At 38.8% G+C, this 17,087-nt stretch overlaps 1 protein-coding gene across 1 annotated transcript; it reads right to left on the reverse strand.

Moving 5' to 3' along the window:
* Positions 1 to 751: 751 nt before the first annotated feature.
* Positions 752 to 4,632, reverse strand: LOC131989219 (uncharacterized). The gene is made up of 3 exons (XM_059354410.1): positions 4,451 to 4,632; positions 2,959 to 3,172; positions 752 to 877 (listed from the first exon to the last, which is right to left on the reverse strand). The coding sequence occupies exons 1-3, from the start codon at positions 4,630 to 4,632 to the stop codon at positions 752 to 754; spliced, it is 522 nt and encodes a 173-aa protein (XP_059210393.1).
* Between the last annotated feature and the right edge of the window lie 12,455 nt (positions 4,633 to 17,087).

Here is a 17,087-nt window from a genome sequence, read left to right on the forward strand (position 1 = left end):
GGTGTTGTGTCCCTTGTGAAGCAAAGAGTCAACATTGCTATTTGGAATCAACTTGTGTTCAACCTGTAGTTAAATGCAGAAGTAGCTGTTTTTATGCCAAGTCACGTTCTTTTACCCCTACCTTAGCCAAGTGGTGTTATTGCATAAAGTGAACCATTTCCTGTGAACACATAAAATTTATTTTGAAACGCCACAATTCATGTAGCTAGAGGAAAGTGAGACACTGTCCTTGACAACCCAAAACCAAAGCAAAGGGGTTGCATGTTCATCGGTATCACTAGCTGAGAGTGTGTCAGTATCAGACACAGAGAACCGTGACAAAACATCGGTATGTAACTAGTTGGGATGAGAATGCGTTGAACATGTTAGGTTGGATGATTTTGTCACCTTTGGACACAGCCAGCCTAATCTTTGCCTTCAGGCTGTAGCATCGTGTTTACCATACAGACATGAGAGTGCCATCAATCTTCTCATCTAACTCTTGTGTGTTTCCCAAAATGTCAAACTAATCCTTTAAACCATTCGTACCTCACTTGTGTCATTCTGATGTGGCTCTTGTTGCTCCTCAGAATCTGCATCGACGAGGAATGAGGTCCAGATCACAGTTGGGTAATCAAAGACAAGTGGCCTCACAACAGCAGTTTGGGGGCTATGTGTGAAAAACACTGTAGTTCCCAGAGATAAGGAAACAGTATTAGGATCAACCTGCTGCTGTGTTGTGTTGACTTTAGCAGAATGTAGGGTTGTTGCATCAGAGGGAAATGACAGAGGCTGAAGAGAACTCGAGTCTATGGCACCATCTGTCATTGCTGTCGTAGGTTTTTGGGATGTTAGTTGGGGTTTTGGGTTTGAAGATGGAGTGCTGGATGGTGCCTTGCTGGAGACAAATGAGACACTTTGCTGTGAAGTAGAGAGGATGCTTGCTGATTGCGAAGTTTGGGAAGTTGAGATATCAGTTGGCAGTCCGGTGAATGTGTTGGGAGGACCTGATGAATCTCCAGATGTAGTCTGAGTTCCTGGTGGGTCACTTATTGATGGACTGGGTATTAATGGGGAAGTTGAACTCTGCGGAGGGATGGTTATTGCAGATGATTTTGGAGATGTTGTTCTTGGTTGCTTGGTAGTCTTGGTAAAAGGTGTCATGGAAGCTTTAAATTGTGTTGGAGCCACTGTTGTTGATGTTGATGTTGTTTGTGTTGTTGCTGGAGAATATAAACTGTTGGCTGTGTATTCAGTTGTGAGTGTGGTACTTTGTATTGCTTTTGTAACAGAGTCCGTGTTGTGTGTTGGTAAAGTTGTTTCTTCTCTTATAAAAGGTGTGCTGTGCATGGGAGTCGTGTGAATTGATCTTGATGCACTTGTCGATTCAGATGCTGAAGCTTCTACTTGTGTTGTGGCTGGTGTGGTTACAACTGTATTGTCTGTTGGCCTTTGTTGTGTTGAAACCCTAGGTGCTGTCCCTTGTGTTGAAGTTGTTGGTGATTCTGTTGTGCGTGAAAAAGATTGTGTCGGTATGACTGTGGAAACAGTTTGTGTTGTGAAAACTCTTGCCATAGGTGGTGTAGTTTGTGTTGTTGTAGTCATTGATCCACTTTGTGTTGATATGGTGTGGATTGCTGTTGATTCAACAGTTTGTCTTTCAGCTGCGGGTTGCACTGTTGTTAAGGATGCTGCTGCTTCTGAAGTTGCTGACTTCGTGGTTTCAATTGTAATTTGTGTTGGTGTTGATGATTCTGATGTGGGAATAATAGATTGTGTAGGTTCTGTTGTGGCCTCCATTTCCACAGTTTGTATAGTTGCCGTTGTTGTAGTCACCGATCCAGTGTTTTTTGCTGTTGTGCTGTGAAAAACTGTTAATTCAGCAGTTTGTTTTGTAGCTGTGGGTTGTTCTGTTATTACTGATGATGATTTTAATGTTTGTGAAGTCACCGATACGGTTGTTACGGATGGTTCAGCTTCTGCTAAAGTTGATGCTTGAGAAGATAGAGATGGTGCTGCTTCTGATGAAGTTGCTGACTGTGTGGTCACAACTATAATTTGTGTTGGTGTTGTTGATGATTCTGATCTGGGTATAATAGATTGTGTAGGTTCTGTTGTGGCCTCTGTTCCCACAGATTGTGTATTTTGTGTTGTTGAAGCTGTTTCCATAGTTGGTGTGGTTTTTCTTGTTGTAGTGTCAGATCCCGTTTGTGTTGGCATTGTCAATGATTCTATTGTGGCCGATTGTGTTGGTACGGTTGTGGAAACAGTTTGTGTTGATAATGATGTTGCCATAGATGGTGCAGTTTGTGTTGTTGTAGTCACTGATCCACTGTGTGTTGGTATTGTGCTGCGAATTACTGTTGATTCAGCAGTTTGTTTTGCAGCTGTAGTTTGCTCTGTTGTCATTGAAGTTGTTGTGATTGTTACAGATGGTGCTGCTTCTGATGGAGTTGCTGACTGCGTGGTTACAACAGTAATTTGTGTTGGTGTTGTTGATGATTCTGATGTGGGTAAAATAGATTGTGTAGGTTCTGTTGTGGACTCTGTTTCCACAGATTGTGGAGCTTGTGTTGTTGAAGCTGCTTCCATAGTTGTTTTTGTTGTTGTAGTCACAGATTTACTAAGTGTTGGCATTGTGGATGATTCTCTTGTGGGCCAAATAGATTGTGTTGGTACGGTTGTGGAAACAGCTTGTGTTGTTAATGCTGTTACCATAGGTTGTGTAGTTTGTGTTGTTGTAGTCACTGATCCACTGTGTGTTGGCATTGTGCTGAGAATAACTGTTGATTCAACAGATTGTTTAGTAGCTGTTGGTCGTTCTGTTGTGGATGCTGATTTTGATGTTTGTGAACCCACCGGTTCGGTTGTTTCTGATGGTGCAGCTTCTGCTGAAGTTCTTGACTGTGTTGTTACAACTGTAATTTGTGTTGGTATTGTAGATGATTCTAATGTGGGTGAAATGGACTGTGATGGTACTTTTGTGGTCACTGTTTCCACAGATCTTGTAGTTTGTGTTGTTGATGATTCAATTGTGGGTGGAATAGATTGTGATGGTACGATTGTGAACACCGTTTCTACAGATGTGGTAGTTGTAGTTGAGGTTATGGACTCTTTATCCACAGTTCCTGTAGTATGTGTTGTTAGGGCTGTTGGCATAGATGGTGTAGTTTGTGTTGTTGTAGTCAGTGATCTTTGTGTTGATATGCTGTGAATTGCTGTTGATTCAGCAGTTTGTTTTGCAGCTGTGGTTTGCGCTGTTGTCAATGAAGTTGATGTGGTTGTTGCAGATGGTGCAGCTTCTGCTGAAGTTGCTGATTGTGTGGTTACAGTAGTAATTTCTGTTGGCATTGTTGATGATTCTGTTGTGGGTGGAATAGATTGTGTTGGTACAGTTGTGGAAACAGGTTGTGTTGTTAATGGTGTTGCCATGGATGGTGTAGTTTGTGTTGTTGTAGTCACTGATCCACTGTGTGTTGGTGTTGTGCTGTAAATTACTGTTGATTCAGCAGTTTGTTTTGTGGCTGTAGATTGCTCTGTTGTTATTGACGATGATTTTAATGTTTGTGAAGTCACCGATTTCGTTGTTACAGATGGTTCAGCTTCTGATAAAGTTGATGATGGTGAAGATACAGATGGTGCTGCTTCTGATGAAGTTGCTGACTGTGTGGTTACAACAGTAATTTGTGTTGGTGTTGTTGATGATTCTGATCTGGGAATAATAGATTGTGTAGGTTCTGTTGTGGCCTCCATTTCCACAGATTGTGTAGTTTGTGTTGTTGAAGCTGTTTCCATAGTTGGTGTGTTTTTTCTTGTTGTAGTGTCAGATCCCCTTTGTGTTGGCATTGTCAATGATTCTATTGTGACCGATTGTGTTGGTATGGTTGTGGAAACAGTTTGTGGTGATAATGATGTTGCCATAGATGGTGCAGTTTGTGTTGTTGTAGTCACTGATCCACTGTGTGTTGGTATTGTGCTGCGAATTACTGTTGATTCAGCCGTTTGTTTTGTAGCTGTGGGTTGTGCTGTTATTACTGATGATGATTTTAATGTTTGTGAAGTCACTGATACGGTTGTTACAGATGGTGCTGCTTCTGATGAAGTTGCTGACTGTGTGGTTACAACTGTAATTTGTGTTGGTGTTGTTGTTGATTCTGATCTGGGAATAATAGATTGTGTAGGTTCTGTTGTGGCCTCTGTTCCCACAGATTGTGTATTTTGTGTTGTTGAAGCTGTTTCCATAGTTGGTGTGGTTTTTCTTGTTGTAGTGTCAGATCCCCTTTGTGTTGGCATTGTCAATGATTCTATTGTGACCGATTGTGTTGGTACGGTTGTGGAAACAGTTTGTGTTGATAATGATGTTGCCATAGATGGTGCAGTTTGTGTTGTTGTAGTCACTGATCCACTGTGTGTTGGTATTGTGCTGCGAATTACTGTTGATTCAGCAGTTTGTTTTGCAGCTGTAGTTTGCTCTGTTGTCATTGAAGTTGTTGTGATTGTTACAGATGGTGCTGCTTCTGATGGAGTTGCTGACTGTGTGGTTTGTGTTGGTGTTGTTGATGATTCTGATGTGGGTAAAATAGATTGTGTAGGTTCTGTTGTGGACTCTGTTTCCACAGATTGTGGAGCTTGTGTTGTTGAAGCTGCTTCCATAGTTGTTTTTGTTGTTGTAGTCACAGATTTGCTAAGTGTTGGCATTGTGGATGATTCTCTTGTGGGCCAAATAGATTGTGTTGGTACGGTTGTGGAAACAGCTTGTGTTGTTAATGCTGTTACCATAGGTTGTGTAGTTTGTGTTGTTGTAGTCACTGATCCACTGTGTGTTGGCATTGTGCTGAGAATAACTGTTGATTCAACAGATTGTTTAGTAGCTGTTGGTCGTTCTGTTGTGGATGCTGATTTTGATGTTTGTGAACCCACCGGTTCGGTTGTTTCTGATGGTGCAGCTTCTGCTGAAGTTCTTGACTGTGTTGTTACAACTGTAATTTGTGTTGGTATTGTAGATGATTCTAATGTGGGTGAAATGGACTGTGATGGTACTTTTGTGGTCACTGTTTCCACAGATCTTGTAGTTTGTGTTGTTGATGATTCAATTGTGGGTGGAATAGATTGTGATGGTACGATTGTGAACACCGTTTCTACAGATGTGGTAGTTGTAGTTGAGGTTATGGACTCTTTATCCACAGTTCCTGTAGTATGTGTTGTTAGGGCTGTTGGCATAGATGGTGTAGTTTGTGTTGTTGTAGTCAGTGATCTTTGTGTTGATATGCTGTGAATTGCTGTTGATTCAGCAGTTTGTTTTGCAGCTGTGGTTTGCGCTGTTGTCAATGAAGTTGATGTGGTTGTTGCAGATGGTGCAGCTTCTGCTGAAGTTGCTGATTGTGTGGTTACAGTAGTAATTTCTGTTGGCATTGTTGATGATTCTGTTGTGGGTGGAATAGATTGTGTTGGTACAGTTGTGGAAACAGGTTGTGTTGTTAATGGTGTTGCCATGGATGGTGTAGTTTGTGTTGTTGTAGTCACTGATCCACTGTGTGTTGGTGTTGTGCTGTAAATTACTGTTGATTCAGCAGTTTGTTTTGTGGCTGTAGATTGCTCTGTTGTTATTGACGATGATTTTAATGTTTGTGAAGTCACCGATTTCGTTGTTACAGATGGTTCAGCTTCTGATAAAGTTGATGATGGTGAAGATACAGATGGTGCTGCTTCTGATGAAGTTGCTGACTGTGTGGTTACAACAGTAATTTGTGTTGGTGTTGTTGATGATTCTGATCTGGGGATAATAGATTGTGTAGGTTCTGTTGTGGCCTCCATTTCCACAGATTGTGTAGTTTGTGTTGTTGAAGCTGTTTCCATAGTTGGTGTGTTTTTTCTTGTTGTAGTGTCAGATCCCCTTTGTGTTGGCATTGTCAATGATTCTATTGTGACCGATTGTGTTGTTATGGTTGTGGAAACAGTTTGTGGTGATAATGATGTTGCCATAGATGGTGCAGTTTGTGTTGTTGTAGTCACTGATCCACTGTGTGTTGGTATTGTGCTGCGAATTACTGTTGATTCAGCCGTTTGTTCTGTAGCTGTGGGTTGTGCTGTTATTACTGATGATGATTTTAATGTTTGTGAAGTCACTGATACGGTTGTTACAGATGGTGCTGCTTCTGATGAAGTTGCTGACTGTGTGGTTACAACTGTAATTTGTGTTGGTGTTGTTGTTGATTCTGATCTGGGAATAATAGATTGTGTAGGTTCTGTTGTGGCCTCTGTTCCCACAGATTGTGTATTTTGTGTTGTTGAAGCTGTTTCCATAGTTGGTGTGGTTTTTCTTGTTGTAGTGTCAGATCCCGTTTGTGTTGGCATTGTCAATGATTCTATTGTGACCGATTGTGTTGGTACGGTTGTGGAAACAGTTTGTGTTGATAATGATGTTGCCATAGATGGTGCAGTTTGTGTTGTTGTAGTCACTGATCCACTGTGTGTTGGTATTGTGCTGCGAATTACTGTTGATTCAGCAGTTTGTTTTGCAGCTGTGGTTTGCTCTGTTGTCAATGAAGTTGTTGTGATTGTTACAGATGGTGCTGCTTCTGATGGAGTTGCTGACTGTGTGGTTACAACAGTAATTTGTGTCGGTGTTGTTGATGATCCTGATGTGGGTATAATAGATTGTGTAGGTTCTGTTGTGGCCTCCATTTCCACAGTTTGTGTAGTTTGTGTTGTTGAGGCTGTTGCCATAGTTGGTGTGGTTTTTCTTGTTGTAGTTTGGGTTGTGAATGTTGTTACCATGGGTGGTGTAGTTTGTGCTCTTATAGAAACTGATCCACTTTGTGTTGATGTGCTTTGAATTGCTGATGATTCAGCAGTTTGTCTTGATGCTATGGTTGGTTCTGTTGTTAATGAAGTTGCCATCGGTGGTGTAGTTTGTGTTGTTGTGGTCACCGATTTACTTTGTGTCGATGTCCTGTGAATTACTGTTGATTCAGCTGTTTCTTCTCTAGTTATGGGGTTTTCTGTTGTTAATGTTAATGTTTGTGAAGTCAATGATTTTGTTGTAACAGATGGTGCAGCTTCTGCTGTAGTTGTTAAACGTGCTTCTATATCTGTAGTTTGTGTTGGTGTTGTTGAGGATTCTATTGTTGGCGGAAAATGTTCTGATGATACGGGCGTGGACTCTGTATCGACAGATGCTGCCGTTTGTGTTGTAGTCATTGATTCACTGCGTGTTTGTTGTGGAGCTGTGTGTTGTCCAGTTGTTAATGATTCTGATGTTGATGTTCGTGAAGTCATTGACGTAGTTTTTACAGAGGGTGTGGCTTCTGGTGAAGTTGCTGATAGTGTGGTTACAACTGCAACTTGTGTTGGTGTTGTTGACGATTCTCTTGTGTGTGGAATAGATTGTGTTGGTACTTTTGTGGTCACTGTTTCCACAGATCCTGTAGTTTGTGTTGATGATTCAATTGTGAGCAGAATAGATTGCTGTGGTACAATTGTAGACACTGATTCCACAGATGTGGTAGTTTTTGTTTGCCTAGTCACTAATTCACTGTGTGCTGGTGTTGTTGAGGATTCTATTGTGGGCAGAATAGATCGTGTTGGTATGGTTGTGGAAATAGTTTCCACAGATCCTGTATTTTGTGTTGTGGATGCTGTTGCCATAGATGGTTGAGTTTGTGGTAAAGTTGTTTCTTCTCTTATAAAAGGTGTGCTGTGCATGGGAGTCGTGTGAATTGATCTTGATGCACTTGTCGATTCAGATGCTGAAGCTTCTACTTGTGTTGTGGCTGGTGTGGTTATAACTGTATTTTGTGTTGGCCTTTGTTGCGGTGAAACCATAGATGCTGTCCGTTGTGTTGAAGTTGTTGGTGATTCTGTTGTGGAAACAGTTTGTGATGTGAAAACTCTTGCCATAGGTGGTGTAGTTTGTGTTGTTGTAGTCACTGGTCCACTTTGTGTTGATATACTGTGGATTGCTGTTGATTCAGCAGTTTGTTTTGCAGCTGTGGGTTGTTCTGTTGTCATTAACGCTGATGTTGATGTTTGTGAACTTACAGATGGTGCAACTCCTGCTGAAGTTGCTGATTGTACAACTGTAATTTGCGTTGGTTGTTGTGGTGGTGAGACCGTGGATACTGTAACTTGTGCTGGTGTTGGTGATGATTCTATTGTGGGCAGAATAGATTGTGTTGGTATGGTTGTGGACACTGTTTCCACAGATCCTGTATTTTGTGTTGCCGTAGTCACTGATTTACTGTGAGTTGGTGTGAAGCTGTGCATTTCTGTTTCAGGAGTTTGATTTGCAGCTGTGGGTTGTTCTGTTGTTACAGATGTTGTTGATGAGGCTGATGTTGATGGTTGTGATGCCAATGATTGGGCTGTTACAGATGGTTCAACTTCTCCTAAAATTTGTGATTGTGTGGTTTCAACTGTAATTTGTGTTGGTCGTTGTGTTAGTGGACCTACAGACAATACACTTTGTGTTGGTTGTGTTGTTACAGCTGTTTCTTGTGTTGATATTCTCTCAGCTGTTTGAACAGTGATCCCTTGTGGAAGTGTTGTTACAGATTGTCCAGTTTGTGTTACACTATCTGTTAGTGTTGTAAATCCTGTTCCTATAGGCGCTGGTGGTTGCGTTGTTGTTATGGTTGTTTGTGTTTCAGATGCTATAATTTGAATTGGCGTAGTTGTGGATACTGTTGTAACTGATGTTGCTGTGGCTTGTGTTGGGAGAGTTGTTGACTCTCTTGTATATGACACACTTTCTGTTGATGTCGTGTTTTGAGTTGTTGTGACATCTGTGATTTGATTGTTTGATTCTTGAAATGTGGTTTGCATTGTTGTAATTTGTTCTGGTGTTACCACAGTTGCTGACGTTTCGGTGGTTGTCTGTTCTATTGTGGGTGATATGGATTGTGTTGGTATTGTTTGTGTTGATTCTGATGTTGTAGTAACAGATGTTGGAGTGTCTGCTGATGTGTTTTGCAATTGTGTTAATGTTGGCTCTGTGGTGGATGATGTAGTTTGTGTTAAAGTTGAGATTAGTTCAGTTGTTGGAGATTTTGTGAAATTTGCTGACGGTGAATTGAGGTCATTTGTTACAAATACAGTGGTTTGAGTCAGCTTTAAGGTCGATTCAGATGCCACCGATTCACTGATATATTGTGAAGAAGTTGGAGTGGGTGTTGATGATATGTGACTTTGTGGTGATACAGATGTTCCAGTAGTTAATTGTGCCGTGGGTACTCTTACATGAGGTATTGTTTCAGTTGGTGTTGTGTTGGGATTCGTTGACGATGCAATATTGATTTCTGTTGGTGTTGATTGTCTTGTAGACAGTGTATTATGTGTAGGAGAAGTTTGTGGTGCAGTGGTGGTGGTGACTGCAGTAGTATGGGTCGCCGATTCAGGTGTAAAAGATGTACTGTTGTTTGTTGACTGCGTTATTGAAATTACTGTTTGTGTTGATATTTCTTCTGCTGTTGTGGCAAATGTAGTTTCTGTTGTTGGTGTGGATGCTTGTTCCACAGTTGGTGTTGTTGATCCTGCACTCTGTATTTCAGCCGTTGGTGGTTCTACTGTTGAAATTGATTCTGTTACAAATTCGGTAGCAGCTGGAGTTGGTGTTGTAGCTGCAGTATCTATCATTACATTATTTGAATCGTCTGTCAACCATGCTCTGTGTGTTATTGTCATGGGCTGCATTGTGGTTTGTGGTAATGTTGTGGTAGGTAATATTGGTGCAGATTCAGTTATTTGGTTTGGTGATGATGATGATGATGTCAGAACAGATGTTGTTGGCATGGAAACAGTGTTTTGTTTTTGAGATGTGGAGTTTGTAGCTTCCACTGTTGTACTTTGTGTTGCTTCAGTGGTTTCCTGTTGTGTTGAGAGTTCTGTCGTCACAGATGTTTTCGTTGGCTTGGTGGTGTCATATGATGTAGTTTCTGTTGCTACGATTGTTACAGAGGAAGTGTCTTGTTGCGGAGCTGATGTTGCATTCATTGTAGATACATTATTTTCATTTATTGCAGAGGTTGATCCTGGACCTGCCAATGGTGAACTCTGAGTAGTGGATGCAGAAGTTACTACTCTTGTAGATGGGTCCAAAGTTGAGTTTCTGGCTTCAAAGTAATTTAAAGGTGAGGAATTCAGTGACGTAGCTGTCTCAGATATGATGATAGAACTGCCTGAAGTTAAGTTTGGCTCCTCTGTCTCGGGTTCATCTTGGAATCTGCGTGTGGATGTTAACATGGAATCAGTTTGTGATAACTGTGGAATGCTGGTTGCTGTGCTGTTATCAGAGACGTCTGAGGTTTGAGGTATGACTGCCAAGGGAGTCACAAATATGTCTGTGGGTATGTTAACAATGTCTGTATTTTCAGGGGTTGCAGATGTGGGAGTTTCATTCACTGATGGTAAAGGGATTTCACCGGATACGACTGTATCCATCATTGTTGAATTGGGTGATAGTGTGCTCAACTCTTCATCTCCATCCATCGAAGAAATGCTTGGGTGCACCACTGATGATTCTGAAGCTGGTTGGCTAGTGGTTTGGGCAGGTTCATGGGGAGCAGTCACGGGTATAATGTGAGAAACATTAATTCTTTCGTCGCTTACATTTGGAGTTCTTGAGGTCCATGTTTTTGGTGAAGGCGAATTTGAGCTGTTAAACGGTTGAGGTGTTGAAAGTTTACTGACCTCTGGTGCTGTAGTGGTCAACGAATTTGTTGAGTTAATTACAGGACCCTCAGCAGAGGCTGTGACCCAGAACTGAGGTGGGCAGAGAGCTGCGTGAGAGGTCAAGGCAGAAAGTTTCATATCAGTTAATGTTGCACAACAGACTTTACATCATAACAAATTGCAGCAATTCTCATTGAAGCCATACAACTTATAATTTCTTTTTGCAGAGAACTCAGCAGATCTCCTTAGTGTGTGTTTTGACTTGTATACTGATTTGATACATTTAAATTCTGCTTTGCATTTTAATTTTTTGTTCTGACATGAGTCCATCATTACATCTGGACCCATGACATTGATCAGTGGTTGTAGTTATACCTACAAAAAGTAATGAAGTCTTGCTAATCCACATAATTGTGAGCCAGGAGGTGCAGCTTATTACAACCTCTAATGGCCATTTAATTATCTTTGTAACCCAAACTGATCTTTTTTCTAACGTTAACCAAGTATTTTTGGCGCTTTACACCTTAACACCTAGTTCCATTTCACAGTGGAAAATGTTTGAAACATCGACGTCCCATTTAAGAGTGATTCTGCAACTGTTTCATGTTAAATATAATAGCCATATTTAATAGGATCATATGAACCGCTGTACATAAAGGGCCATCCACACCAGGAGCAATACCATAATAATAGTCTTAACTATAGTCATTTGAGCATTTATACTGATGAGCTATAACATTCTGTAAACAGCAGAACCAAGTTTTCTGCTCCAGTTGTGTTGGAGCCCCACATCTCCGGCCCTTTTCTTCATTATCATATTTCCCACATTCCATAAATTAGAATAAGAAAACAGTTGTCAGGTAGCTGCTGTTGAGCCTGGGTGCAGTGTGTTGTTCTGCACTATGGAGGCAAGGAGAGCAAGAGAGATGCTCTTGATTTCAGTAAGTATACTTATAACCATATAGAGTTTGAACATGACTTGATATAAACACGGATGGATTTAGAAAAAAAAGTTTAAAAAAAGTTTACGAGATTAAAGTGGCAAATCTACAAGAAAAAAATGCGTAGATTTATGAGATTTAAAGTGGTGAATTTGGGAGAAAAAAGTTGCTTTTTTCCTACTTTTTTCTCGTAAATCTGCGACTTTTTTCTCACAGATTTGCCACTTTAAATCTCTTAAATCTGCAACATTTTTTCTTGTAGATTTGCCACTTTAATCTAGTAAATTTTTCTTTTTTTTTTTTTTTCTTTTTTCTCGAAATATTACCTGAAGTTGCCAAATATAGTTCTTTGCCTGATAAAGGGTTAATGTGGTCCCAATTATATTATTGGCCATTGTTGTTGTGTTTGGGGTCTGTACTTCACCAACCACCTAGACGACCATATGCAACTACATATATAGGTATCTTTATAGTTATTGCTCTCAGTGCGGACAGCCCTTAAGTCTTGGTTAGATCATACATACCTGTTCATGAGAATAAATAACCCTTCTATAATGTGAACATGAATGAAAACTGCTATTGGAAGCAGTGCTGATTCTAGAAACCTAAGCTAACCAATTACAGATTGGTAGCTAGTTAACCTATCCATCAGCTGCTCCCATGAAAAAAGCCCACCACTCTAAATGTAGATGCTGTTTTCACAAATACACTGTCGCTCATAAAGTTGGAATAAAATATTTTTTTTTTTACCTCTTTCCATGAAATGATTGTGACAATCACTCAAAACTGTATATCTTCTCAAAACTGTATTCATCAATCTCTTCCAAACATATCGCAATGAAAATAAAACCACAATTAACAGGAGGATTGTATCTGAAAACAAAGTTATTCAAACTTTATGAGCGAGCTTGTATATATAAAAACAATTGTTTCTTTTTGGAGAAATAAGAAGTAATGAAAATTTTAATTTCAGTTTGACTTTATGTTGGGGCTGAATTCAAAGCTTGACATTTTAATGTGACAATGTAATCCATGCAAGTTTTTCTTTTTGTCTGCCTTTACTTTTCCTTTAACCCTTGACATTTTAAGCGTGTCTGACATACAGTAAGTTTCACTTTACATATAGAGTTCGTCATGTCATGGAACATTTTATGCAACGTAACTGACTCACCTGCCAGGAGGCTTAGAAAGAATCCACAGTTCATGGTGGCAATTGATGGCTATCCATGTGCAGCAAGCATATCTGATAACAAAGCAGTGACAAAAAGAAACATGTTGAAGGCATCTATCTCCTGCTGTAGTCTGTGAGTAACCAACTTATGCAATGCAAAAAACTAATGAGTTAATGTGTTTTAGAATGCATTCCTCCACCCACTGGTGCATTCTTATTTATTTACAGTATGACTTGAGTAACATTTTTTTGTTTGTGCCTTTTGTGCTTTTTGAAAATTTAATTTGATTTCTGTGTCTAGATAGTTTCTCCCTTTAACAAATAAAATACTACCTACGGTACACTTTAGTTCATTTATCACATGGGGAAGAGGTACATAAATTGCAAGATTCAAAAGCAAAAAGTGTGTATTTTTTTTAAATATTATTTTTTATTACATTTTCCAACATAGACACAAACAACAACACACCGTGGCCACAAAAAACAAATATCCAACTACTTGTTATGTAATTTAGACAGGACAATGGAAATGCTCTGTCTCATTATAATTGACAGCGATGTAGCAAATACATATCCAGAAAGAAAGGAGAGTAATAAAAAAGAAAATTACAATAATCTCAATTTTGAGAGAAAATCCTATATTTTTTAAAGAAAATTATAGTAGATCCAGTCCAGTCTATTACCCAAAATTGTCGGTTAGCCAGTTTTCGTCATTGCATCTGTCTTTTACCAGCGTATTTAAAGAAGGTGCCCAGATCTTTAAAAAATCCTCCATCCTACATTTAAATCTGTGTTGTTAGATATTCCATTGGTAGTAAGTCAAATAATAATAATATCACTTTGTGCCAACCCCCAATTGTTGGTGGTGCATTATCAATCCATCTGAGCAATATATTCTTTATTCAAATGTGAGAATACTGAGCACCCTTTAATATGAGGACTGGGCAAACCGAGAAGCAGAACCTGTGGATCAGCACCAATCTGAACATTAAATTAAATATTTTAATAAATAAAGTTTGTATTTTAAAACAATATGGCATGTGTGGCTACATTCAAAATGGATAGATTATTCAATAACAGTGCAGGCACAGCTACTGGGACTGTCATTCAGATAGCAAGCCAGAAAAACTGGTTACCAGATCTAATTTATGCTTCTGAACACTTATGTTATATTGTTTTGATTCTTTCTGCTTTTAAATCCAACTGCAATGTAGAAATTATATATATATATATATATATATATATATATATATATATATATATACACACACATATATACATACATATACATACATATATAGTAATATTAAGTAATTATAATAATACTGTAAAGAAATCTAAAGTTTATTTTCTTCTGAAAGGGAGATGACATCCCTATGGAAGAGAATTAGGGCCAGGTAGGAAAAAAAAATAAAGAGAGGAGGAGGAAAAAAAGTAATCATACATATGTTGAGACTAAAGTCACATTTTAAGTTCGGTATAGTAGACGGCAAGCTATAACATGATTTTCCTCAATACATCTAATATATGCCTAAAAGATTCACATAAATTACATCAAAGCAGATTTTCCCAAAACAATAGTTGTACAGCCCACTATCAAGAATATCTCATTTATGTGTTGGGGGATTTTAGTACTACTACACCCTTAAATATTGTAGTTATTGCTCATTTTATGACATTGATGTAAATCAGCTTTTAGCTTGCAGTCTTTTTGAGTTCGGTAAAGTAGACTGCAAGCTACAACCTGATTTTCCTCAATATGTCTAATATATGTCTAAAATATTCACATAAATTACATAAAAGCAGAACATACAAGCAAAAACAATAGTTGTAGTGGCCTGCTACCAAGAATATCTCATTTATGTGAAAGGGGTCTATTACACCATTAAATATTGTGCTTATTGCTCATTTTATGACATTGATGAAAATCAGGTTGTAGCTTGCAGTCTACCTGACTGTTGGACAGAAACAATGTTTCCTCTGAAGACTTATTGACACGGGAACAACCAATCTGTGAATATCTTTCCAACTTTAAAGAACTCAAAGAGTTGACTGTCATATACTCAATAAATATGAAATTTTAAACTTTGAAAATCTGATAAAGCACTCAAATGTCTGCTTACTTTTTTAAATTCACAATGCTGCAGCTCCCCCCTTGAAAAAATATATTACACTCTGTTCTGAGAAGTCAACAAGAACAACAAGATCTGTTACAAGGGCTGAGTGTAGTGTAGCCCAACGCTAAACTGGATTTGGGAAATCATCATTTTCTATTTTCTTGCATTGCCATGACTCAATGTGTGTGTGTGTGTGTGTGTGTGTGTGTGTGTGCGTGTGCGTGCGTGCGTGTGTTGGGGGGCAGCCTGTCCTGTCCTGTTGAATCTTGCTTCAATGTTTCTATTTATGTATTTTATATATTGTCTCTTTGCCTTGTTCTGTAATTTTACTGAATCATTTTCTTTTTTTATAATCATTTTCTATGTATTGTTCCAGGGACTACAGGTGGAAAATAGCAATCTGCTAGAACCTGCTAGCACAATGCATATCCTCTAGTTGTACAAGATTAATGTTTTATTGTGCGCTGTCCCTGTTTTGAAATAAATAAATTACAAATAAATAAAATTACTGTATTCTCGTCACTTCGACTTTTTTCTCAAACAGTATAATGAGAAAAAAAAATCCTCCTCTCATTATTTTTTTCTCCTACCTGGCCCCAATCCTCTTCCGTACATCCACATCTGATTTTTTATTTTTAATTTGTTTGATATAAAACATTTTTTTAAAAGTTTAATCCTATCCACTTTTTTATATAGCACAATTTTAGCAAACACAAGGTTTCCAAAATGCAACAAGGCCCCCTTATTCAGTTGAATCCACAACAAGGCTGATATGCATCTTCATGAAACCACAAAACAGGTATTTGCATATGCAAAGCCTGACGCATTACTGTGAGTAGGCTGTGATATTAAAAAAAAAGTTTAGACTTTCAGGAAGTGCAGTGAAATGCTTAGTCATTCAGGATGAAAACAATTCCGGCAACCAATTGATACTGTGTAAATGTACTTAAAAAACAGGAGAATGTAAATACATTTAATGTCATTCCTGTTTGAAAACAGCCACACAGGATTGTACTGTGTATTTCAATGATTCAATGATTAGAGACCATTGTTACAGCCCCCTGCCACACCTGTCTGTTTATCGTTCACAGCACCAACAAAGTAGTGTTCTTCTACTTTGACAGCAACACATCCACATTGTAATATAAAATTGAAATAGTGAACAAATCACTTTCATGCCAGATTGAACTTGTATAACTTGTAAAGTGCATCATTAACCATCTTGCCCAAGCAGACGGAGAACGGAAGAAGCCCTAGAAGTTCAAATGAGGCGAAAGAATCTAAAGTTTGTGAGTCTCAAAATCTTAAAATCACACCCACCTTTCAACACCATTGACCTGACATCATGCGTCAATCCTCAGCACACCGATAACCTGAAACAAAACTAAAAATGGAGAGATCCAAAGTTGTCTGACAAAACCAGTTCCACCTGCTTTAATCACACCTGTCACTGCACCTCGTAGCTGTGACGTACAACAGGTAGCAGCTGGCATCTGCACTTTGTTCAGAGGCAAGCAGGTGACGTTAAATTAAACATTTTAGTAGATTTTAGTTTGTGTAAATAAGTGCTTTCTTGTAATAGCCATCTATAAATCTGAGACCTGGATGAACATGACTTTCCATCAGTAAAAATGATTAAACAGCAACAAGGTGTTGTTCTGGGGAAAGTTTTAACATTCCTCACTAGCAAAAAATAGTTCAGCTGGCATGGTTTGATGGGGGCTGATAGTGAACAGAACGAGATGCATCCTGTTCAGTTACAATCCGTTCTGCATCGGTTTATTTTTACAACACTCGTGAGTGAGCATTAAAGTTCCCTTGAGTTCCAGAATGCCAGACACACTCATCAGACTTTATCTTGATCCAGTGACGGATTGCTGTAGATATACATTTCCTGGTTGTTGTTTGTTTAGTTGGTGAGAATAGAAATAATAAAAATCCCCTTTCACAATGTTATCCACAAGACTTTCAGTGCAACTGAATTCGGGTTGATATAATGTGAAAACATAAAATGACACATCAAATCAAATCCACTTTATTTATAGAGCCCTTTAAGACAGCGTTAGCTGATACAAAGTGCTGTACATGGCAGGACAGACCAACAATAAAAACAGAACAAGCAAAAACAACTAAAACAAAACCAATAAATAAAAGTGGGTTTCAAAATGAATTTCAATTTTAAAATTAGACTTAATTTTAAAATTAAACTTA

This window comes from Centropristis striata, chromosome 17 (assembly GCF_030273125.1).
Source record: "Centropristis striata isolate RG_2023a ecotype Rhode Island chromosome 17, C.striata_1.0, whole genome shotgun sequence".
NCBI classification, from domain to species: domain Eukaryota; kingdom Metazoa; phylum Chordata; class Actinopteri; order Perciformes; family Serranidae; genus Centropristis; species Centropristis striata.

Coding starts and splice junctions, on each gene's coding strand:
- LOC131989219 (XM_059354410.1), bottom strand. CDS start 4,632: ATGGAAGCAGCTTCAACAACACAAGCTCCACAATCTGTGGAAACAGAG. Junction 3,173..4,450: donor ACAACTTCAATGACAACAGA/GCAAACTACAGC, acceptor ATCAACACAAAG/ATCACTGACTACAACAACAC. Junction 878..2,958: donor TGGAAACAGTGACCACAAAA/GTACCATCACAG, acceptor ATTTGTCTCCAG/CAAGGCACCATCCAGCACTC.